This window comes from Punctularia strigosozonata (genome assembly GCF_000264995.1).
Source record: "Punctularia strigosozonata HHB-11173 SS5 unplaced genomic scaffold PUNSTscaffold_3, whole genome shotgun sequence".
Taxonomy (NCBI): Eukaryota; Fungi; Basidiomycota; class Agaricomycetes; order Corticiales; family Punctulariaceae; genus Punctularia; species Punctularia strigosozonata.
Window position 1 is genome coordinate 1,651,600 of NW_006767435.1, and position 21,854 is coordinate 1,673,453.

Sequence of the window (21,854 nt, forward strand, 5' to 3'; positions counted from 1 at the left end):
AACAGGATGCACGACGTAAACCTAGTCCACGCGGATCGCGGTGTATAATCGACGGACCGCCCAATATGTCGCGAGGAAACCAATAGTGCCTGTTAATAATAGGGTTGTCAAATATGTTGAATGCAACAAACAAAACACAAGAACGCACCAGTCACCAAGAAATCGAGAAGCGCAAGTAGAAGCAGGTACCCGAGATACAACATAAAGCTCGTGGTCGATCCCAGGGATAACCGGGAGATCCAGTAGAACAGACCGTACGCCAATAACCAGAACGCACTCCCGCCTCCGGCAAAGAAGGCTCGCCAGTGCCACCTATAGTCCTCCGCGCAAAGTAGGAAGTACGTAAAGAGGATAGAAACCGTGGCTGTTGTGAGTGCGAATACGCCTGCGGTCAGCGCAAGAAAGCCGAAGGCGTAGTACGCCCGCGAGGCGAAGAGGCTGGAGAGGACAAAGTAGAGCTCTACAAACGCAGCACCTGCAACGTATACTGTCATCAAGGGACCTTGTGGCGATTGGTCAGGACGGCATACCGAATGGCAGGATGCCAGCGAGCAATGTGGAGGCCTGCCAAAGCAAGCGATCAGCGATGGGAACGTGCGGAAGGTAGTGAACGCTCACCCATGGACGGAGATACTTCGGCGGGGGCGGGATCTGCCTGGGTATCTGGTTCACCCTCACAGGATGCGAAATGGCCTGGAGGATGCAAGATGTGAGTCCCATGCCAAAGTTAGAGCAGGGGCAAACCAACCCCATGTTTGGAACCGAAGTAAGCTCCGATGGCAGACAATGGTGCTGAAATACCGAACCATAAGACCACGATCAAAAACATCGTCCCTGCGCAGCTAGCGTCAGCGCGACGAGCTGGTAACAATTACATATCGACTCACCGAATGGCACAGCGCCGGAGGACCCAGCAATGATGAGGAAAAGGTTGAGCAAGAAGACAATGGCGAACACCACACTTCGGATAACTAGTCAGATATACCCTCGTGCTGACGGGGAGATCGACTTACGTTGGCAGGGCCGTGGCAGTGACGAAGGAGTTCTTCCTTTTGTTCGTGCCTCCCAAGGATGCATATACACGACTTGAGAAGTACCCACCAACACTGGAGATATGGCAGGTTAAGGATGTGCACCATTGACCATACCGAGCTCTGACCTGCCGAAGAACGTCCAACAAACCATCATCACCGTCGCCAACGAACCTCGGTTGGAAGGCGAGAGGAAACCGAGTAACGCAAAGACTGTAGAGCGCCATGAGCGAACCGAACCATGCCAACGATGCGCGGGGAATTACCGAGGGTGACAACGACCATGGCACATAGCTGAGCGCCGTTTCCAACCATGACAGAGAGAATCATTGGATTTTGTGGTGTACGGAACACCTCGCCATGTACGAGTTTCCAACCGAAATCTTCGGAGACATCCTCGCTGAGGTCAATGGCGTTGTATCTCGAAATCTGGATGAGATGAGCAAACTGGTGCAGTGATGGAAGCAGAAGGGCACTGACATCCCGAGACACGCTTCGCAACAGGATCATGGAGACCATAACGCAGAGGAACATCACAATGATCAGAGAATTGATCAGACTGAACCAATGTATCCTGGGGTCGAAAATATGCAGATAGTTGTCCCATCGCGTAGCCCACGGCGTGTCGGATGCCTGAAGCCATAGATTAGCACGCGCGGACGATCACAAGGTGCATTGCGAGCGACTAACATTCCAGTTGACTCTATAAGTATACCGGATGGTGTTGGGGCCCTTTTCGTTGAGGATCAAGGCAGGCGCTTCGCTGTCGCAATCAGGGGACTCTTCCTGAGAGCCTCCGCGACTGCAACATGGGTAAGCAGACCATCCCGGAATATAATCAAGCGGGCACGTACCTACTTGGCCACACGAGCACACCGACTATTCGATGGTTTCCCGTACTGGGAGTGTGGTATCTCATCACAATCTCGAAGTGATTGTTCAAGGCCGGGTTCTCCTCTGAGTACGGCTCCTCGTCGTTGCCAAGGTTGAAGCCCATGTCGAAGAATATGTCCCCCGTCCTGCGATCTTGCTTCATCTCGGCAGCCGGCAAACCATCCACCAGCCAGTTTATCGCGTAATCTTCGCGTATGCGATCGTTGATGAACTTTGCATCTTCGCCTGGAACGTCCCGAACCACACATAGCGTTTGACACGTCCCATTGTTCTCGAGCATTTTCACCTATCGTCTCAAGTGAGGGAGAACCGAGTTACAATGTGCAGTTAACTGCGTACGTCAAAAGGAGAGTTGAATATACGATCTCCGAACAGGATGCTCCCTAAGGATTCAGGTCGGCTCTTCGGACCACCCGCAGGCTCGCAAAAGTGGAATTTCGGATTGTAGTAATCATCTACAGGGTGAGGTAAGTACATTGGATAATCCAACGCCGTTGCTGGCAGACGCACAGTTGATGAGAGATTTCTGCTCGGGCGCGTGTCTTGTTAGTCGTGTACACGCTGGAATGAGAAGTACGATTGACGCACCAGTTTCGCGTCGTCTTTACCCGAAAGCATCGGTGTCAAAGCGTTCACAAGCACGTCCACTTGTTCGCCCTTGGCGTAGTCATGGGGTGCGGCACCAGGCAGATAGAACGCATGGGCGCATGAGGCTAGCGAGGTTGCAAGTAACCCAACTCTAAGTAACCACCCGCCGGAGGACATAACAGATTAAACGACAGCCAGTACTGTATATCTCAGTTATCACGTAGGGCCTGGTATGAGATGCCTAGAGTGCACAGTGCAGCCAGGTCGTCGGTGGTGAAGGGTGGGGGGTGTCCAAGTCGTGGTCGACCGTCGAGCACGCTGTCAGTCTGCCACTTCTCTCTCAATTACTCTCATCGACTACGTAAGGCCGCATATTGGCCGTCCCTATTTCAAGGTCTTCCTCCAGCGATCGACTACGCTAGGCCAAGCCTCTAGCACAACATTGACGCAATGGCCATGGCACCGCGCTGGCCGTAAATGCTCGTTTATCTTTCTCAGTCCTCTTTGTGCGATGCCGCACGAAGAAGGTCGATCTCAGTAGCGATGACAGAGGCTGAGGCCTACGTTCCACAAGGTCTCCCAACTTCGTTTGTCATGGATTCTGCCCCGCTTCTGGGAAATGGAGCACGAATTCACCACTACAAAACAACAACCTATACACTAAGGATACACCATAGTAGGGTATAATATGAATAATGGGGCGGCGGGGCATCTGGAAGTCCGCCCCTCGACAGATTCACTTGCCGCGACCTCGTAGGGAGGGTGGTGTACCGCGCGAAGGACCAGACGGCGTTGCACGGGCTCTCGTACTTGTTCCCCGAGCAATACCACTTGTGGACCCTGGTGAGCCTGCATATATGTCAATTAATGGTAGTCTGCTGAATCAGAAGGAGAAGATCGTACCACCACGGGTAAAGGTGGTCCTCGCAGCAGCGGCCCGTATCGAAGCTCTCGTTCCTCTGACCCCTCGTACACCGCTGCCCCGTCCCCTCCCCCGAGCCTTCTCTTCCCGCTCTCTTCGTGCCTGTTCTGCTTCCACCTTGGCTAGACGCTCCCTCTCCTCCAGCTCTTGCCGCTCCCTCTCTCTCCTCTCATCTATCAAACGCCTCTCTTCCTCTCTTCTTAACCTCTCCTCCTCCTCCTTCCTCTCGCGTTCAAGCGTTTCCTCGTCCTGCGATCATAAACATGAAACAATTAGACTGTTCTGATGCATGACCACGTAAACGTACTGCGTCTGCGCCATGAAAGTCCTCGTCTAAGAGAATGTTCGTGATCTTCTCGGACCGAGACATGAGTCGCATGTACTTGTCAAGCAATGCATTCGTGACTGTCAGCTGTTCTGAAACCATCTATGCCAACCAGATATGTAAGTGTAGAAGCACCGTTGATGTAATGTAGTTCATGCGTACATCGGTCTGCGACTTCGCCTCTTTGAGCACTTCGTTGTAGGCGGCGAGCGTCGTGTTCAGCTTTTGCAAAACGACCAGATCGTGCTGAAGCTTCTCCTCTCTCGTCCGCGACGGCACCTGACGCGCCGCTCCTTGTTGCTCAGCCGCCTCTTCCTGTCCTGCACGTCCAGTTCCTTCAGCATCGTTCTCGTCCGGATCCGGATCCTCTTCGTTATCTTCGTCGTAAACTTCCGTATCGTCTCTGGGGGCAAGCAGACTAAACTTGGGCGGCCTTCGTGTCCGAGCTGCTTTCGGTTTGGGCGTCGGATCTATAGACAGCTCCGAGAGGGATAGATCCGCGTTTTGAGACACTTCAGGCGATCCCAGAGACGATTCCGAGAGTAAGCGCGAGCCTCCAGGCGCATTCACGAGCACGCTTGATTCGTCCCACATCTGAAGCCTCGTCGGGCGTGTAGTGCACAACGATGAAGATTCCGACGCGTTCACTGAGGTCGCGTTCGGTGACCACGCGTGATGGCGATAACCCTAACCCTAAAAACGTCCGCCTTCATTCAGGATCAGCTTCTGCGTCCGTTCAGTCTCTCGTAATCGCATCTTGTATCCACCGTCGACCATGATGGTCATGCAGTTCAGGCCCACGACCGATTTCCGGAGAAATATCAAGAACATTCATTTCCATAGTAAGCATGACAGCGGAGCATCGTAACGGGAGGTATCGCATAGGTATCGCAAGGGGTGAAGAAGCAAGATCGCACATCGACCCAGGTCTCTGGAAATGGTACATATAGACCTGAAATAGGCCTCAGCGGGGAACGTTCGAAAGCAAGCCAAGGATTGAGACATACTGAAATATTGATTCACATTAGTGCATCGCCATGCTCGCTCTGGAGCCGGCATCAAGAGCCGGAAGGGACAGCAAGGAAGGGGGCGGCGAAGGACGAGGGAAAGCAGCCTCCATGGACATTGGAATGATCTGGCTAGTGCGTGCGGGCGACCGAGGATCGGCCCGACTTGGGTACACTACGAAGGATGAGGATGACTGCTGAAAGCCATACCGACCTGGGCCGGAGCTGATCGAACCCGGATCCCGCGGGAAACGGTTGATATCCAGACCAAGGGTGTTGCGAGGCGCCTGCCTGCTATCTTCCCTCTCAAGACACTCGTGGATCTCCCAAGGGGGGATGAGGTGCCCGCATCCTGCCGCGCAACGACATTTGCAAAACTGGTTGATCTTCAACTCCATGATGGGCTCGTCGCTGGGGGCATACTCGGGGCGCGGATGGCAGATGCAGTAGACAGAGAGAGGTACTTTGATGCGCTGGTCCTCTGGTCTCGGGAACGAGACCGGGACGCTCGCGGTGTTGCGATTGCCCGCGTACTCTCTACGAAGGCTAACAGCCGGCGAGTTGGGAACCGTCGCCATATTCTCCCTCAAGGCCGAGGAGGGAGACGGTAAGTCCCTAGCCCTTCGCTTCCCCTCGCGTATAGTTTGACGCCTCTCGGGATCGTATGGGCTCGACGACCTGCTGCTGGACGAGAGTCGCTCCGCCTGGATAGCGATGTTTCGCGTCTGCCGAGAGATCGGGCACGCGCGCTCATCCCTAGGAGAGTCCTCCACGGCGTGTAACGACGGAGGTTCGTCAAAACCCCGCTCATCAGTATCCTGCATCCTCCCGGTGTTCCGAGGAACGCGAGACGGCGTTGGGGGAGGAGCCGCTAACGATATGTCTGAATAAGTCGAAAACGCTTCTAAGGCTCGAGGCTGCAGCGATCCAGAGCTGGAGGCGAACTGCGCTGGCCCTCGTTGAGTGACTTCCGTGGGAGGTGACGAGGAAGACATTGGAACTGAGCCTCCCGACGAATGGCTCGCTTCAGGGACGACGGGCAGCTGAGGTCTGTTTCCGAAGCCTCGACTCCAAAGAACCCTCGCCGCCTCCCCCGTAACAGAAGACCAGTCCGTCGGGCGAAGGGGACGAGGGGCGGTAACATCTATCGGGCCTTGAACGTCGTCGGGATAAGCCGCGGGCGCAGATTCGGCCCTGGCCATGCGAGGAGGCTCTGCGCTTGGAGGACGGCTTGTACTTTCACTGATACGCGTGTGTGCAGTGGAAATCTGGACGGCGCGCAACGACTCAGTGATCTCGTACGACACTCCAGTTGCAGGAGATGATAGAGATCTGCTACCCATAGACGACGGTCCCCGGGGTGCTCTGTTCGAAACGGTACCACGCGTGCCTGGGGCGGTCATCGCAGGGACACGCGGCGCGTCTCCCACTTGTGACGGGTCGGGCACGTCGAAGGTGACGCCGGTTCTGGGCGAAGAAGATCCAGAGGTCCTCGCGCTGTGCGCTCCGGAGGAGCCGCCATTGCCTTGTACGCTCGCCGCGGCCCGAGATCCTTGGCCCCTTTGCAACGAGCGCACGTCCGACTGTCTGGCAGAGCTTGTACTTGCCAGGAGCGCGTAATGTGCGTCGTCGTCGTCGTCATCGTCACTATCTGAACCAGCAGCTCTCATCCTAACCCTGCGGACATTCCCGTTTCTTCGAGCATCTTCGAAGGCCCGGCGCGCCTCCCGCTCAGTGGAGAAGGCCTGCTGAAGTTGACCAGGGACATTCGTAACCAGAGGGCTGACATCGGTCCTGTTTATCGAAACGTAGCCGGTGAGTGCTCTCGAGTACGCTGGTTGACGTGTGACGACGACCAAGCCCGAGATGCCCCGCACGGTGACCATGTGGCGCCTCGGGCGGATGGCGACTCACCATCTGCTATACACTCCGGGTGCAGTACCTACTATGACAGCGTACCACTTGTGTTTGGCCATCGATCACCGTGTTCACGCAGCGCAATGACAAAAAGTACAGGGAAAACAGTATATGACACAGCGAGTCAGAGAGGGGGGTTGAGGACGGAACCGAAATGCAACGCGTAGCGCGCCGACTCATCAGATATTGACGCGACCCGCCCATCAACCTTCCGTTCTCACGACAGCCGCTACAGCAAATTGGTATAGAGACGGCAGTAAGGCGGAAGAGCGAGTCCACGACCATAGTATATTTGTTGAGATTAGGCAGAAAGCTATGGGTATCGCGACATGAAAAGCACAGAACGAGTCACAGCTTGCGTAGCATACCATCGCCTCTGTCTCATCATACCGCGATGTACCCACCTCTGCTCGAGCTGGGCCGTGTACGGAACGTTGAGCAGAGGTGGGAAACCACGTCCCTGAGCATGTATGGAACTTCCCTCCAGAAGTCGCGATGGCTGTAGGAATGGTCAGCGGTGCGCGGTATTTGCAACAGCCTGATTCCACGTACGGGATCAGGTCGCTGCCAGTCGCGCCGTACGTGGAATAATTGTAGTACGCCCCTAGCGCAAAATATGCAATGAGAGCGAGTAGCATCCTGCGGGAACAAGCGGTGAGCAGATTGAAAAACCGAAGGTGGACTCAATCGTACACAAGGAAGAACCTAAGGCGCAGGAGTGAGCACGTCTAAGGTGATGTTGCAAGGAAGCGTGCATACCATCCGATGCTACTTCCTGAGCTACTTTTGTTGCCTCCCCTCGTATCGTCCTCTTGAGGTTTGTCAGGTGTGTCCGAGCCTTTCGTCGAGCAGCCCGACGGATTACTCCAAGTAACCTCCAATTGGCTGCCATTATATGAAACGAACTCGGGTTCTGATGAAGAGGACGAGCAAAGCAGAGAGAACGCGACGGATTGAGGAACTGCAGTGGAGTTGCTCAGAGCATAATTTGATCCATGAAGAACCACCGAAAGGCCGTCTGGAGCTGTCCAAGGTATCAGACATATGTAGCGAACGAAGGGATGTCCGGTGCTTACACTTCAGCTGCTTATACTCCGGGCGAAGGTCTGGAGTCTTGGCCAGCGGTACAACAGCATATATTCGATCCGGGTCCTCGCCCTTTTGGTAAGACCTAGTTAAGCAGACCCGCGTTCCTGAGGGGCACTGACGCGCGGTTAGTAGCATTCCGGCGGAGACATGAAGCTCTGTGCCAGGACTTACCTGGTCTTCCTCCTTGACGTCCCCGTGTACTTCCAGATCTTGGCATAGATTCCACTCAAAGCGATCGGACACCTTCGATGGAGGAGAGTCCCAGTTGTGCGTGAGTGAGTGTAACCCCTCCAGTTTGGTCAAGTCGTATTGGCTCGCGCCGAGCTTGACATGACAGTCGAAATCATCATCTGCCGCGTTGGCACCCAGTACGAGGCAGAGAAGAAGCCACAGGGAGGCGGGAAACAGTGTTTGTTGCCCGAGTAGCATTTGATAGTCCCTGAGCGCGCTGAGCGGGCGGAGACTTGGTGAGCGTTCTAGTCAAGTATGCCTTGGGCGGTGACGGTGACGCGCTGTGCTCGGTCTCCGCGCGACTCCGCGGCACAGGCGGTGATGATGGTCACGGGTGGACGCGCGTCTGAAGGAAACGCGTCCTTCATAGTCTTCGACAGGATTCAAGCTGACGGAGTCCCTCCGCGACCGTAAAACTACGACGACACGACGACGATGGCTGGATTGGAAGGACTAGCGTCTCTGATATACCATGAAAAGCAGCAACCAGGTTCGATGCTTTGCGCCCAGCATGCCTTGAACTCCCTGCTTCGTACGCGACGCGCTCGTATATGCATGCACTACCGAGACTGATTTATACGTATCACTATCAGAGGGCAACTACGTAAGTTCTTCCACATACATGGTCGTTGCCGCAGGCGCCGATGAGCCTACATATAGTTTACAGCTCCAGATCTCTCCGCGATCGCTCACTCCCTAGACGAGCTAGAAGGAGCATATAACGAGGATCGTCGCAGCCAAGAAAGCACCAACATGGACGATACAGGTACCATCCCCGTGGGTAATGCGATGTGCCATGCTGATCCAGGATGCTGTAGGGTTCTTCTCCGTTCAGGTGCTGGAGAATGCGTTGCAAGTATGGGGTTTGAGGTACGTGCATACAGCTGCAAACCTCTGACTCGTCACCCACTGAATATTTTGCAGTCTCGTAAGATGGCGTAGCGAAGCCATGCGACCCTACCACGATCAACCACAGTGCGTCCGGCGCCACGTCCCTTCTTCGCGCCTAATGAACTCGTAGCAAGCAATTGGCCTTCATTCTCAATCACCAACAGCATTGGTACACGATACGTCGCTTCGGACCCGCATCTCCGAGGCTTGACGAGGATCCTGGAATTGGTCACTGGTTTAACCTGAATTCCTCCCTTCCTGTGAGCGCACCCTTTTTCCCTCGCTATCTACCTTAACGCGTCCCGAAGGCTCCAGAATGGGTAGGGAAGCTGTACCTCGGTATGGTATTACACCAGGCCGAAGACGAGGGTAGGTTACTATTTTATTGTTCCTTTATTCAGGCTGCACTCATCTAATTGACATTTTCGCGTAAGGTTATTCGGTCTTTGCAGTTACGCAAATAGATCCGTCCGCTCCTCTTGCGCTTCCACGTACCGAAGCCGACGATGTCGCAGCGACGCTCCCAGAGCCCACTTCTGCAAATCTGACTCGGCATGCATTTCCGTCGCGAACCGCCTCGTCGGCTTCCACGTCAACGCCGCAGGCCGATGTCGTGGAAGGCTTCGAAGACGAGGATCTTGAGCTACAGCGGGCTCTGCAAGCCTCGCTTCTGGGTGGTACAGCGGATGAGTTGATGATGCCCCCGCCGTCATCGGTCCCTTCGACTGCCACCGGGACGCGGACGCCCACTCAGTCGCGCATGCCTGGCACCTTATTCGCGGAAGACGACGACGATGACGACGATCACATCCTTGTACCACGGAGAGGATCGAGCGACCTGGCGTCCAGGCTCCGCGAGACTGGACCCAGCGGCATGAACGAAGACGTGATCGCGGCGAGCATGGCGCGGAATCGGGCTACGTTCGAGATGATGAGGCGGCAGCAGGAGGCGGCTCTGCGAGACAGCTACGACGAGGAAATCGCGCGCTACGAGGCGATAGCGTCGAGTAGTGTGGTTGGCAAGTCCCTGCCAACCACGCTGCCGGCGGTCGCCTGCCGGCGATTGCCAGGTGGCAGAACTCACGGGCCCGAAAGGACGTGGCAAGCCCTGGCAATACTCAACGCCACAGGCCGGCTTGCGTGTTGCGTGATGATATTTTTTGTATCAGTAGCATTACAAATAAAATAAACTTCTGCCTACCTCAATGCCCAACCTCTCAAAGAAAGGCCCTGGAGGCCGGCCAGAGAACGAGTTCTTCGCGAACAATTTTACCAAGGTCAAACAGCTCGAGAACAAGAGTAACAGATGGATCATCGTCCATGCTCCACACTGCTGCCCCCCTCGCTGCCGGTTCTACAGTGCCATCACCGGGCTTAGAGCTCGGAGACGGACTAGATCCCAGCACCTCCCTCGACCAAATCTTCGATCTTCGCGAACTCGACGGGATCCGTGCTGGTGTGGTTCCTCTGACCCCATCGGAGGAGCTCGCACTACATACCGATGTTTCGGGTAAGAGAACTTGGAACCCGGAGGCTCTCCTTGCGGAAATGGGCGTCAAATTGTAGTTGATAACATGTACATATTTGATACTACAACATTTATGTGCACACGAGAGTATTGCCAGCTATTGCCAGCTTGCCAGAGTTCTGCCACGCGCCCCAGACTTGCGTGAAGTTTGCCGGCAACGGCAAAACTCTGGACGAGTTTTGCCCCCAACACTAGCGTCGAGGCAGCCCACGCGGGGGGCAAACACGCTCGAAGAGGAGCAGGAGATGATTCGAAGGGCGATCGAGCAATCTAGGAGAACGGGGGACGACGATGATGGTGACGACGACATGCACGATCCTGATTACGTGCCCCCGGAAATTGCGGGTACGTCCGCGGAGCCCATTCATCCCGCCCTGGACACCACGAGACGCGGCCCGGAGTCGTATCGCAACTATGATGACGAAGACGAAGAGCTGCAGGCCGCGCTTCGGGCGTCCCTGGAAACCCTGCCGGAAGGGTTCAGGGTGCCCAGTCCTCCACCGCGAGCGGCTGTACCTGCACCTCAGCCTCCCGCCATGTCCGTTCCGACCACGGCAGAGCCTGCTCGGCCCGGGATCTCGAGGTCGGCATCCAAGGAGTCAGACGTGGAGTCTGAGATCAGCTCTGATTTCGATTCTACGACGCCGGCTGAATCCGAAGCGGCGGCTGCCGTCGCCGTCGATCATGATGAGATGAGGAGGAAGCGGCTTGCGAGGTTCGGTGGTTGATTCCGGTGTAAATGAGTGTACGATGGAACGCAGATGCACAATGTACGCTTTGACTGCCATGGAGAATCCCTCGACTACTCGTGGTGCGTCGGAAGTGATCATGATTTTCTCTCGTATGAAAATTCGCATTTCTTATGACGCAAAGCAGATACTGTTCATCGACTGAATGCATGTTACTAGTACATATTATGCTCCGATGATTACTGCAGGGTATGAAGACAGGTCTTAATTGTTACCGAGACCGACGGCATTCTTCGCCTTCTGCATCATGGACTCCTGATCAAAAGGCGTGTCGTCAATTACACAAATTAATGTTGAGTTATCTCGAGGGCTTACGTCGTTGTTGTTAGAGTTACCGCTGAAGGTGTCACCCATCTTCTGGGTTCCAGACTTCTCGGACTGCGGCTGGACGGTGGATGCAGCGGAGTCCATCTTGCCCTTGGTCCAGTCACCGGCGTGCTCGGTGTTTGACTTCTGCGAGTCGGGCTGACCGCAGATGCGTTAGCAAACGCGAAAATATGTACACAACGGCACTCGTACCTTGAGGGCAGCTCCAGCCTTATCGGTGAAAGATTGACGACCGCCTTGAGACATGATTAAAGATTCGTAAGGGTATTCGTAAGAGGTGAGTAGTTGATTTGAGTGCGGTTGGAGGACGTGATGCCTGTCTGGAAAGCTAACGCCCTTACTTTATAGCTGCGTGTGGTGGAGGCTCATGACATCACCAGAGAAAGCCGGCGCCTAGATGGCTTCACGACGCTCCAAATCAGCATGGAGCAGGACGAGTTCCAACTTATGTCGAGGTTTCTCATGACGAAGGAAACAGGTGACTTTGCGCGCAGCGCGAGACAACCGGGCGATGATCGAACAGCATGAACCCCGAGAGACCCAGTTACGTTCGGGTATGGTATGGCATGGTATGGAGTCGGGATTCTTATGACGCGCGTGTTATGGAGTGCAAGAACGAAGCGTCGCTCTGAGGAGGAGCAAATACTTGATCCGGAACCAATGCTGTTCATTCATGCGCTTATCTCCCGTGATACGTGGCCGGATCCTGCAACATGCCAGGTTCACTCACGGCAACGTTCCCGTTTGGTTCGAACATCGCAGGAGTGTTACCACAGAGCGCCGTTATGTCGCCTCTCGCTCCTCGACCGTCGCGTAAGAACCGAAGACGGGTCTATGATCTCGGTCTTCGGCGCGCTTCTCAAGAATCGCGAACCACATGTCTGACGTCATGACGCGTCTCGCGTGCCTCGAATGTCATGTACGCGTCATATTCCTGGTAGCTGGCTCTCGGATTGCCTTCTTGGACTGGAGTGAGATTTCCTATATAACCCATGGAGTGCGAACGCAAACGATAGCAATCCAGATCATCCAAACACTCCCAACCAAACCAACTTCTCTACCCACCCCACTTTCACGAACAATAATCATGTCTGACGCCGGACGCCAATCTTTCACCGACAAGGCCGGCGCCGCCCTGAAAGTAAGCCCGTCACCTTCCACGTTTCGAGAAATGTGTGGATTTACAATCTGCGTCGCAGCCCGACTCGCAGAAGACGACCACCGAGCAGTTCGGTGACTGGACCAAGGGCAAGATGGACTCTGCCGGGTCCACCGTCCAGCCCAACTCGGAGAAGTCTACCTCGCAGCGGGTCGGAGATACGGTCAGCGGCAACCAGAACGAGAACAGCGTCAGTATTCCTGGATTATGATCATATTCCCTGCGTGTCCTGATCGTCGGAATTTTTTTTAGGAATCTTTGCTTCAGAAGGCTAAGAACGCTGTCGGCCTCGATGGTTCGTCCACCAACTGAATGTTGACGTGGTTAAGGGGTATCGCTGGGATAGCAGCTGTAAACGAATGTATTATTTACGGGCATAAAAGGCTGTAGCAACATCAATACAGATATACTTGAGCACGCGATGAACAGGATAAATAAATACCTGATGCATGACGTCAAACGGAGAGATGCTACTGAACAAAACACGTCGCGTATATCGCCCAACTCCCTACCATCATGTCAAATCCTGCCACTACGCTCGTCACCATTCCGAATTGCAAGGCTGTTCATGTTCTGTCGACGAACCTTCGAGGAGACGAAGAAACCCAGACAGTAGCCGACCTCGGCGAAGGCGACCTCACGCTAATCCTTGCGGCTTCCGACGCCATCGAGGGACCCGTTCCCGGGCTGAACGCACCCAACCCCGAGGACATCAGAGTAATTTGTACCCTCAGCGTTGGAGGCGCGTCTTTTGCTTTGTACCAGAGTACCCTCTTCGGGACATTGGCGGACGAACCGAACGTGTACGTGTTCAAGCCAGAGTTGGGAGGCGACAAGGGCAGGTGAGGATCCACTTGGCTAGACTTTCGTGTTGCACGCTCATGGACTTGCATGCGAAGCTATGTCAAGTTGATCCTGCCGTCTGGTGTTGCAGAGCCCGATAGCGAGCTTGCGAAGCTCCAGGAACGCTTCGAAGAAGTGCTGATCAAGTACGGCTTGTTGAAAGATGGCATAGAGGCTATCGGCGATGAGCTGGGACGCAGCGTTCAGGAGGACGCCGCCGCAGCCTCCGAAGCTATCAAAGGTGCAGCGGTCGAGTAAGTGCAGTGCATCACGTCGTCGGTCGTCTCTGTTCACGGCATGAATTCAGATATACACGCGAACATCCACCAACCGACTCACCGGCGACGTTCTCGTCGACCACTCACGAGGCCACATCCGGTGCTGCAGAATACTCCGGCAAGTAGAATGGGCCCCTCCGTTCCCAAATGTTGTCGCGAGCTCGTTTGTCAGGTACCGCCGCATCGTACGCTACTCGTGCGAGCTCCGCAGTGTCAAACGCGGCGCACAGCGCGGGCGCCTACATCGCCTCTCACCTCTCCTCCCTTCAAACCCCGTCCTCCGCACAGGCCATCAACTCCCTCTCCTCTGCATACCAATCGACCGCCGACGGAATCTCATCCGCAACCTCGAGCGTCACCAACTCGCTCTCCGAGTCGCTCCAGCACGTCACACGGCACGACTACGGCGACGAGGCGGCGCAGGTGACGGCCCACGTCGGGGACACGGTCGGGAACGTGACGAGCGTGACGGGGAACGTCGCGGGCATCACGAGCGGGGCGAGGATCGCGGCGGACGGGATCAAGGGCGCAGCGGGCGTGCCGGTTGTGCAGGCTGAGAAGGCGAGGGCCAAGGAGGAGAGGCTGGGCGACGCGGCGGGGGCGGATGTTGGGAAGATCGGCGGGTCGCATGTGCAGGAGGCGCAGCCTGTCGGTGCGGGGGGTCCAAACGTCGACGTGGACCACGCCTGGAAAGGCGTGGGGGTATCCATTTGATTCGCAGTAGTTGTGTGTAGTCGATCCGAGAAGCATAGATGATTGCTAGACGCCTGTAACATAGACAAGTTGTATAGATAGATTCGTTTCTTGTGTAGGGAGAGAATCGGCGTCGTCTTCTTCCACATCCACGATGATCCACCGAATAGGAAGGAAACTCTCTTCGGTTTCGGATGTTGTTTTCAATTCTTGTATATGCATGCCCGACGTGTCTTGCGATACCGCCCATCTCCCTTCAGTGTGCTTCCGATGTCGCATACCAGGTGACAATGAGACCCAAAAGCTGATCATGAAGCTAACTCGAGTTTGCGACGAAGTCCGGGCCGCGCCCGACTTAACCATTGACTCGCCACGTGAATAAGGTGCCCAGCGCCTCATTTAGTGTGGCTTTGAATGCCGTTGTTGTATTCACGACACTCTTGAGTCTCTCCGTATTGCTTTGGTGAACATGAAGCGTGCCAGCGAGAAGCAGTTGACGCAGGACAACGCTGACGAAGATGATGTGGAGGTACGTGTGATTGCTACTTTACGTCTACAGCTTGTGAACGCTCCCGCACGCAGGAAGTAGCTCCCCCCGTCACGGGCATACAAAGGGCAGACGAAACCGTCCTGGCCACCCGAAAGTCGGTACTCATTGTGGACGGTCTCTTTCATATACTGATGATTGTGAAGGATACGCGCCCTTCCTAAGCGCTTCGCGCAACCGGCTGCTGCAACTAATCCGGCGGCAACCAGCGGGTCAGAGGTGCGCATTGTCGTATAACGCATCAGAGACATGTGTTGACATCTTTAGAAGGCCCCTGCTGCTCCTCGGTTTAGTGGCTTTGCCGGCTTTGGGGTGCCTGCCGCCGCCGCAACTCCCTTCTCCTTCAAAGTTCCGGCTCCTCCTGCTACTACGAATGGCACAGACGCTGCAGCCCCGAGTGTCTCTACATCTGCCTCGACAGCGACCAAAACCTTTGCTTCGTTTCTGTCTGCTCCGACTGATCCTACACCTACTCTTCCACCACCTAACCCTGCATCTGCCTTCCCATCCACGTCCACCTCTGCATCTGCCACACCCGCATCCAGCACGAGTACAAGCAAAGACGAAGAAGCCGCGCTCAAACTATATAAATCTCTGCGCGGTATCAACGTGTCTCTTCTATCCGCCATATCTAAGGCGGTAGAGAAGGACCCGTTCGCCGACATCAGCAACCTCCTCGAACAATACCGCCAATTCCGCGTGACCGCCCAAAAGGAGTACGACGAGAGGCCGAAGTCTGGGGATAGCCATCCAGCTTCAACAGCCCCGACGCCACCAGCACCTGCGGCCTCTACTTCCACTCCTGATGTTCAGCCGCCCAGCACATCCACGGCGATGCCTGCGCCACCGCCCAGTTTCACCGGCTTCTCCGCTTCCGCCAGCTCGAAGAGCGGCGAATCCTCCGATGCGCCCGCGCCCGCGGCCCCGGCGGCGCCTCCCAAATCTGCGTTCCCCGCCAGCACATCAACCGAAGGCTCCTCATCAGATGCACCTCCCAAACCACTCTTCCACTTTGCCGGAACATCCGGGCGGACCGAAGCACCTTTCACCTTCGGCAGTAAGGAAGCATCGAAGCCGCCGCCCTTCTTTGGCGTATCCTCAGACGCCGCCTCCAAGCCAAGCTTTTTCGGCTCGAACGGCGCGTCGACCTCGACCGCCTTCGGCGGGGGCGCGCCACCGTCCGCCTTCACCTTTGGCAACAAGCCCGCGGATCCGGCGCCCGCCTTTGGCGTGACGAAAGACGGCGCGGCGGCGACTTCCTCCCCCGACAACAAGCCCGCGTTCACGTTCGGCGCCGGCGCTGGCACGACCTTCGGTGGCTTCTCTCCGCCGAAGCCTATCGGTGGCGCGCTGGGCAACGCGGTTGGATTCGCGTTCGGAAGCCCGCCTAAGACGCCGGACGCGGACCCCAAGCCGCCAGCGTCGTCCGCGTTCGGCAATAGCGGGTTCAACTTTGCGCGGCCGCCTGACCCCGCGGCGGCGCCCAAAAGCGAGGATAAGGAGGGATCGGCGGAGGGTGCTGACGCAGGCGCCGGGGCGAGGGGCAACGCGGCGAAGCTGCTGGGGAACAACCCGCACGATGGAGAAGGAGCGGGAGAGGAGGACGAGGAGACTACGCACGCGATTAAGAGCAAGTTGTACAAGTTTGTGAAGCAGGAAGAAGAGTCCAGCTGGACGGACATGGGCGTCGGCATATTGAGGCTGAAGAAGCACAAGGAGACGGGGGTGAGGCGGGTGCTGATGCGGAACAGCAGTACGGGCAAGGTCCTCGTCGTACGTATCCTTTCACATCTTCCATATTCGGTGTTGTTCTCTGTGCTCATGTACCTGCTCTCGCAACAGAACTTCAAGCTGCATTCCGGCCTGAAGCCTACATTGGCGGAGAAGGAGAAGGTGGTAGCGTTTGTTGGACCAAATGGATCGGGTGCGGCGTCCTTCAAGATTCGCTTGAAGACGTTAGAGCAGGCAGCGGAACTCAAGGAGGCGATGGACCGGGAAATCGCCTTCGTCAAAGGCGGTACGGAGAAATAGTCCCGAGGATCTAGCCTTCAGCCCCGTGTCAGTGGTCGTGCGGCACACCTTAGCTCTCTCATCGCATACTTTCTGCTAGTAACATGCTGTATCATTCCGCACATTTGCTGCTTTAGTCGTTCGGTGCACTCGAATCGCTCCCCCGACATTCAGTTACAGAGACCGTAGCCTCCGCTAGCACCCATGCTGCATTCGGTCCCGCATGATTGTAGAACGTAGCATCATCCACGACTGCCTGACTGATCCGTATTCCTTCCATTATTATATTGACTGCGAGATAGAGGCGTAATATTTTCCACGAGCCTCAGGTCATACAGAGTATCACCTGCGGCCGAAATGGCTGTCTGCGTCCTGCCAGATCCAGCTGAGCTCGAACGCCTTGCTGAGCAAGAGTTCCATGTCGTGGTCTGTCCAATCCTGCGTCGGCAAGGATTGTAGGAACATGATTATGCCCTGCATGCCCATATCAGTACAATCCTGTTCAGCCGAAAAGGATGCGTACTTGGAAATCCATTCGCTGCAGCTTTTCGCTCCAGTGCGTGAGGAAAGCACAGCACACGTAGAGGTGGAATTGAGAAAACGCGTCCGGACCCTCTGACTATGGGACGCGAACACATGAAAGGGTTGCTCGTGAGCAAACCGTGAGAGCAATAAGAACACACGCCTCACCAGGTATGTGTCCCACATGCGAATCGTGTTCTTGACGCTGATCTCACGCATGAGGAGGCAATTCATCCACCGGAAGGCAAACTGCATGAACTCTACATTCTGCGAGTGCAGATGATTGAATAGCAATGCTGTACCACTAGAATAAATATTCTGCCGCGATACTAAAAAACAGATGAGCGTACGATCGATCCTCGCCACCAGTTCGGCCATGCGCTTCATGCTTCTCTGAATGCCTGGCTGGCCAGCGATGTAGTTATCTTGGATACCGTCCAAGAGTCTCGACAGACACCAGAATGAATCGGCTTCGATTGCTTCGAGGACGTGGGGCGGGAGGAGGGCCGGATCGAAGTCTTCTGGGTCCGAGTCTGATGATAGCAAGGATGAGTATATCAACGATATGGTTCCGATGGTGCTCACCGATGTAAGCTGATAGGAAGACTTGGAAAAACGGAGTAACGAGATCGTTGATACCCTGTACGTAACCACTGGCTGGATGACGGATCGCCCACACGTACAATATCCTCTCGAGGCTCTGTGATGAGATTCAAGGTCGATACCATGTCAACGTATATGCAGTGTATGCTAACTCTTTGAGCGGACTCTCGCATCCACAGACGCACACCCGGTCGCGTCCTGGGTACGTCAATTTCGATCTGATGCCATATTTGCTGGTCGAGCGAGTCACGGCCGCGAGCAAAGGTGAGGGAGACGAGTGACTGATATTCGGAACGTTTACGGGCGAGAGAGGCAAGACGATTGGAGGATGGGAGGGAGAAGTATCCCTGCACACGAGAAGGTTAACATGTAGATTAGGATGATATGAAAAGAGACTGACTAGGAGGAGAGGCCAGGCTATGGGGCGAAGGTCTTCGGGTATCCCTCCCCAAGACTGCTTGCGAAGTTGCGCTGAATAAAAAAACTGGATTTAGAAGGGAACCGAGAGGCAAGACGAGATCAGACGTACCCATGTCGACATCGTCGGCAGTTATGCACTCCACGAACTTGCGCCGCTTGCTAGACCGTATGCTCCGTTCTCTCGCCACTTTCGCTGGACTGTCGGGTGAACGCGTCCTGGATCTCTGTCTGTCTGGCTCGTCGTCACGGTCTACTCTTCCAGTGCGAAACTTCGAGGTAACGAGACGCATAGGATCTACATATCATGCGGCATGTAGGTCTTCTGACATGATGCGCAAAAATGAGAGCAAGTACCAGTGACGATTGCGTCCGCATCTGCACGGATGGAGGCGGTCATGGCGTCGTGATCTTGTCGTGGTTTGGTGTGCGCGTGGTGAGCAGAGGAGGACGTGCCGGGTTCGGGGTCCAATTCCCCGACGACCATGTCGTCTACGTCTTGTTCGTGTTGGGGTTCGCGGGGGTGGGCATCTCCAGGTTCGGGGTGGTCGTGGCTTTTACGATCGGGAGACTTGCGGACGATGGTCCAACCGGCTTTGATCGCGGGCGGAACGGCACCTTCAGGAGTCCCATTCCGCGGGTATGAGCTCGGGCTCGGGGCGGTGATGTGGGTGTAGCTCAGTGCCAGAGAAGTGGCCGAGCTCTTCTTCCCCTGGTTGATTGGTTTGGGTGCCGAGCCAGCCGCCGCAGGGCCGGACGGAGCGGGGATCGCAGGTGAGGTCGTTGCCAACGGGCGCTGCAGCGAGCGGGTGTCCTCCTCGTCGGACGCGCTGTCCCAGGCGTCGTCCTCTGCCCAGTCGACCTTTGCGTACGAGCCGAAGTAGCTGCTGGGACGCATCCCAAGATGCGGGCGTGCGGGCGGCGGTCGCGCGGCCATCCTGAGTGGACGGTGGATTCAATAGGCAGAATTGATCTTGATCTTTCCGCCGTCCTCCATCTCTGCCTCATGACTTCTCTTCCTTGGCCAAACCCGACCATTGTCCTCTATGGTTACTCTGCGCACCCTGCCGTCAATTCCTTGCCCTCTCATCGCATTTGCATCCGCCACTCGTTCGCCCACGACGCAGGGCAGACACGGACGCGACACGACAACAGCTAGCTAAGCGCGATGTGCCCGGCATCGAAATTTATGTCACACTGGGCCTGTGGACGGATATGGGTGTTCATATATAAATACAACTTGTTGGAGCTGCCACCTCTGAAACATAGTTGAGCTCCTCCTACCATGCTGTCGCCCCTTGAGATGCTGGGCATTATCGCGGCGTTCGCGCCCGTGCTCATACGGTACCACCGTTCCTGCCTCCGGCTTTCATACCCACCCGGTCCTCCTAGACAGATGTTCATCGGTACTCTCATCTTCTTCTCCAAGATGACGGGTCTCGTAGTACGCCATCATCAGGCAATTTACGCCAGGTCCCAAAATTGTCGCCGTGGTTAACCTGGACCGAGTAGGCTAAGGATTATGGACCCATCATACGCTTGCGCTTCCTATCGAAGTACATCATCATCCTATCGTCCGCGCAAGCCGTGTTCGACCTCTTGGATAAACGCGCGGAGATACACTCTGGACAACGGACATCCATTCTCTATTTTGAGATGCTGGGGCGCGAACTTTAACTGTTCTACGTGTCGGATCCCCATCCGAGGTTCAAGCCTTACCGGAAACTCCTCACACTCACCATGAACCCTCGCGCCATCGTGGCATACAGGGAGTTGCAGCACAAGGAAGCCCTCGGATTGTTGCGACGACTCACGGTCTCCCCCGACGGATGTCCTATGGATAATCCCTGCAAGAGGAAGGCGAAGAACCGATGATCGGTATCATAAGGAACCTTTCGAGGTCGCTGGTGAGGCAGGTGAGACAGGAAGCTGGATGGTGGACATGATACCGACCCTACGATACGTTCCGGAATGGGTGCCCGGTACTGGATGGAAGAAGTTGGGAAAAGAATGGAGGCGCAAGATGGACGAGTGTTCTCTTGTACCTTTCCGAAGGTACAAGAGTCGAATCGTGAGCCAGTGTCCATTCCTCCGCAAGGTCCAGCAGCTGACGCTGGACATTTCCAGGCTGAGGGCACATACATCCCGTGTTTCGTATCAAGCTGCCTCCTATCTGAAGATGGTCACGAATTGGATGCCGAGGAAGAGAGTACCGTAAGGTGGGCCGCTGATGCGCTCTTCGCAGGCGCCGCCGATACGGTGAGCTATTTGCTCTCATTGGTTTCGCATATACTCATCCTGCGCTCTGTTCGTATGCATAAAGATTGTCGCTGCTATGGGTACATTCATTCTCGCTATGCTCCTGCATCCTTCTATCCGACCCCGTGCTCAAGCTGGGATCGATGCTGTTATTGGCGGATGTGGAGAGCGCTTCCGACGCTAAGCGACAAGGATAGTATGACGTATGGGCAGGCTGCGATGAAGGAGGTATACAGATGGAAGCCAGCATCACCTATCGGCCTGCCACACATGACCTCCAGCGACGACATACATCAGGCTTATTCAATTCCCAAGAAACCAATCGTATTAGCGAACATCTGGTGATCCGCAATTACGCCCTCCGTGAAAGCCTAGTAATGACCATTGAATGTTCGCTCGAATAAGGCAGCCGGTGTTATCAGGTGAGCGCAACATCATGCCGCTTCGAATCGCGGCGCTGAGACTTCGATACAGTCGCCCCAAGCCATTCAAATGTCAATTCGTGCTAAAATCTAGCTCAGCAAAGTGGCTGTCGGACTAGGGCAAGCGGGAAGTTGAAGTTCGTGGTGTATGGCGGAATGTCGGTGAAGTGATGGCGAATACAATACGTCTAAGTTGTCCTGCAATATGCTGTACATTGCCTTTTGCCATCCTAGTTTTCCCCTCCCTGTCGTCCTTGTCCGGCGCGACTCTCGTTCTCTGACATTATGCAGTGTGCGTCAAGGCCAACGCATGGTACACGCCAAGCATATCGAGGCCGCTGAGCTTGAGGCACCGGATACTTATGGCGAAGAGCAACTCTATCGAAAAACTTCCAGAAAGTGGTACCGATCCTTTGGATCCACATACTTCGTAAACAATTCTCGAGTATACATGCGAGAAAACGATAAGGTCATCTCATTGAGACAGAAGGCCTGGGAAACGCGGCTCTGGAGGGAGGGTAGGCTGGCCTTACGCCTCTTGTCTCTGCTTCGAGTTCGACGGCTCTCATCCATAGACTGTGCGGTCGATTATTGGCTCTGCA

General features: G+C 55.4%; 10 protein-coding genes across 10 annotated transcripts; 4 read left to right on the forward strand and 6 right to left on the reverse strand.

The window, feature by feature from the left end:
• Window positions 1-21: 21 nt before the first annotated feature.
• PUNSTDRAFT_63412 (endosomal P24A protein) lies at window positions 22-2,690 on the reverse strand (the record flags this gene model as incomplete). Its single annotated transcript, XM_007381150.1, has 15 exons — window positions 22-89; window positions 149-475; window positions 531-564; window positions 613-693; window positions 749-834; window positions 888-961; window positions 1,014-1,106; window positions 1,160-1,244; window positions 1,298-1,460; window positions 1,512-1,664; window positions 1,722-1,833; window positions 1,886-2,211; window positions 2,265-2,380; window positions 2,436-2,451; window positions 2,514-2,690. The coding sequence occupies 15 exons, from the start codon at window positions 2,688-2,690 to the stop codon at window positions 22-24; spliced, it is 1,911 nt and encodes a 636-aa protein (XP_007381212.1).
• A 706-nt stretch (window positions 2,691-3,396) lies between these two features.
• On the reverse strand, window positions 3,397-4,354 carry PUNSTDRAFT_131842 (uncharacterized protein; the record flags this gene model as incomplete). Its single annotated transcript, XM_007381151.1, has 3 exons — window positions 3,397-3,684; window positions 3,743-3,862; window positions 3,923-4,354. 3 exons carry the CDS (start codon window positions 4,352-4,354, stop codon window positions 3,397-3,399), a joined length of 840 nt encoding a protein of 279 aa, XP_007381213.1.
• A 128-nt stretch (window positions 4,355-4,482) lies between these two features.
• On the reverse strand, window positions 4,483-6,723 carry PUNSTDRAFT_50584 (uncharacterized protein). Its single transcript, XM_007381152.1, has 3 exons — window positions 6,682-6,723; window positions 4,768-6,561; window positions 4,483-4,712 (listed from the first exon to the last, which is right to left on the reverse strand). Exon 2 carries the CDS (start codon window positions 6,435-6,437, stop codon window positions 4,785-4,787), a length of 1,653 nt encoding a protein of 550 aa, XP_007381214.1. The 5' UTR covers window positions 6,438-6,561; window positions 6,682-6,723; the 3' UTR covers window positions 4,483-4,712; window positions 4,768-4,784.
• Window positions 6,724-6,857: 134 nt separating this feature from the next.
• PUNSTDRAFT_50585 (uncharacterized protein) lies at window positions 6,858-8,264 on the reverse strand. Its single transcript, XM_007381153.1, has 6 exons — window positions 7,945-8,264; window positions 7,761-7,887; window positions 7,444-7,708; window positions 7,378-7,389; window positions 7,237-7,323; window positions 6,858-7,183 (listed from the first exon to the last, which is right to left on the reverse strand). The coding sequence occupies exons 1-6, from the start codon at window positions 8,200-8,202 to the stop codon at window positions 7,069-7,071; spliced, it is 864 nt and encodes a 287-aa protein (XP_007381215.1). The 5' UTR covers window positions 8,203-8,264; the 3' UTR covers window positions 6,858-7,068.
• A 175-nt stretch (window positions 8,265-8,439) lies between these two features.
• PUNSTDRAFT_98886 (Josephin-domain-containing protein) lies at window positions 8,440-11,209 on the forward strand (the record flags this gene model as incomplete). The annotated part of the gene is made up of 10 exons (XM_007381154.1): window positions 8,440-8,536; window positions 8,598-8,608; window positions 8,665-8,770; window positions 8,823-8,874; window positions 8,929-8,979; window positions 9,026-9,155; window positions 9,204-9,264; window positions 9,330-9,648; window positions 9,721-9,902; window positions 10,619-11,209. The coding sequence occupies 10 exons, from the start codon at window positions 8,440-8,442 to the stop codon at window positions 11,149-11,151; spliced, it is 1,542 nt and encodes a 513-aa protein (XP_007381216.1). The 3' UTR covers window positions 11,152-11,209.
• Window positions 11,210-11,376: 167 nt separating this feature from the next.
• PUNSTDRAFT_62830 (uncharacterized protein) lies at window positions 11,377-11,745 on the reverse strand (the record flags this gene model as incomplete). Its single annotated transcript, XM_007381155.1, has 3 exons — window positions 11,377-11,427; window positions 11,488-11,637; window positions 11,692-11,745. 3 exons carry the CDS (start codon window positions 11,743-11,745, stop codon window positions 11,377-11,379), a joined length of 255 nt encoding a protein of 84 aa, XP_007381217.1.
• An 841-nt stretch (window positions 11,746-12,586) lies between these two features.
• PUNSTDRAFT_63351 (uncharacterized protein) lies at window positions 12,587-12,970 on the forward strand (the record flags this gene model as incomplete). The annotated part of the gene is made up of 3 exons (XM_007381156.1): window positions 12,587-12,640; window positions 12,699-12,848; window positions 12,911-12,970. The coding sequence occupies 3 exons, from the start codon at window positions 12,587-12,589 to the stop codon at window positions 12,968-12,970; spliced, it is 264 nt and encodes an 87-aa protein (XP_007381218.1).
• A 1,971-nt stretch (window positions 12,971-14,941) lies between these two features.
• On the forward strand, window positions 14,942-17,087 carry PUNSTDRAFT_141970 (uncharacterized protein; the record flags this gene model as incomplete). Its single annotated transcript, XM_007381157.1, has 5 exons — window positions 14,942-15,001; window positions 15,055-15,116; window positions 15,166-15,238; window positions 15,290-16,792; window positions 16,862-17,087. The coding sequence occupies 5 exons, from the start codon at window positions 14,942-14,944 to the stop codon at window positions 17,048-17,050; spliced, it is 1,887 nt and encodes a 628-aa protein (XP_007381219.1). The 3' UTR covers window positions 17,051-17,087.
• Window positions 17,088-17,371: 284 nt separating this feature from the next.
• PUNSTDRAFT_61982 (RabGAP/TBC) lies at window positions 17,372-18,864 on the reverse strand (the record flags this gene model as incomplete). The annotated part of the gene is made up of 8 exons (XM_007381158.1): window positions 17,372-17,503; window positions 17,553-17,644; window positions 17,713-17,847; window positions 17,902-18,084; window positions 18,137-18,251; window positions 18,307-18,501; window positions 18,555-18,625; window positions 18,684-18,864. 8 exons carry the CDS (start codon window positions 18,862-18,864, stop codon window positions 17,372-17,374), a joined length of 1,104 nt encoding a protein of 367 aa, XP_007381220.1.
• A 992-nt stretch (window positions 18,865-19,856) lies between these two features.
• Window positions 19,857-20,248, forward strand: PUNSTDRAFT_131852 (uncharacterized protein; the record flags this gene model as incomplete). The annotated part of the gene is made up of 2 exons (XM_007381159.1): window positions 19,857-20,015; window positions 20,084-20,248. 2 exons carry the CDS (start codon window positions 19,857-19,859, stop codon window positions 20,246-20,248), a joined length of 324 nt encoding a protein of 107 aa, XP_007381221.1.
• Between the last annotated feature and the right edge of the window lie 1,606 nt (window positions 20,249-21,854).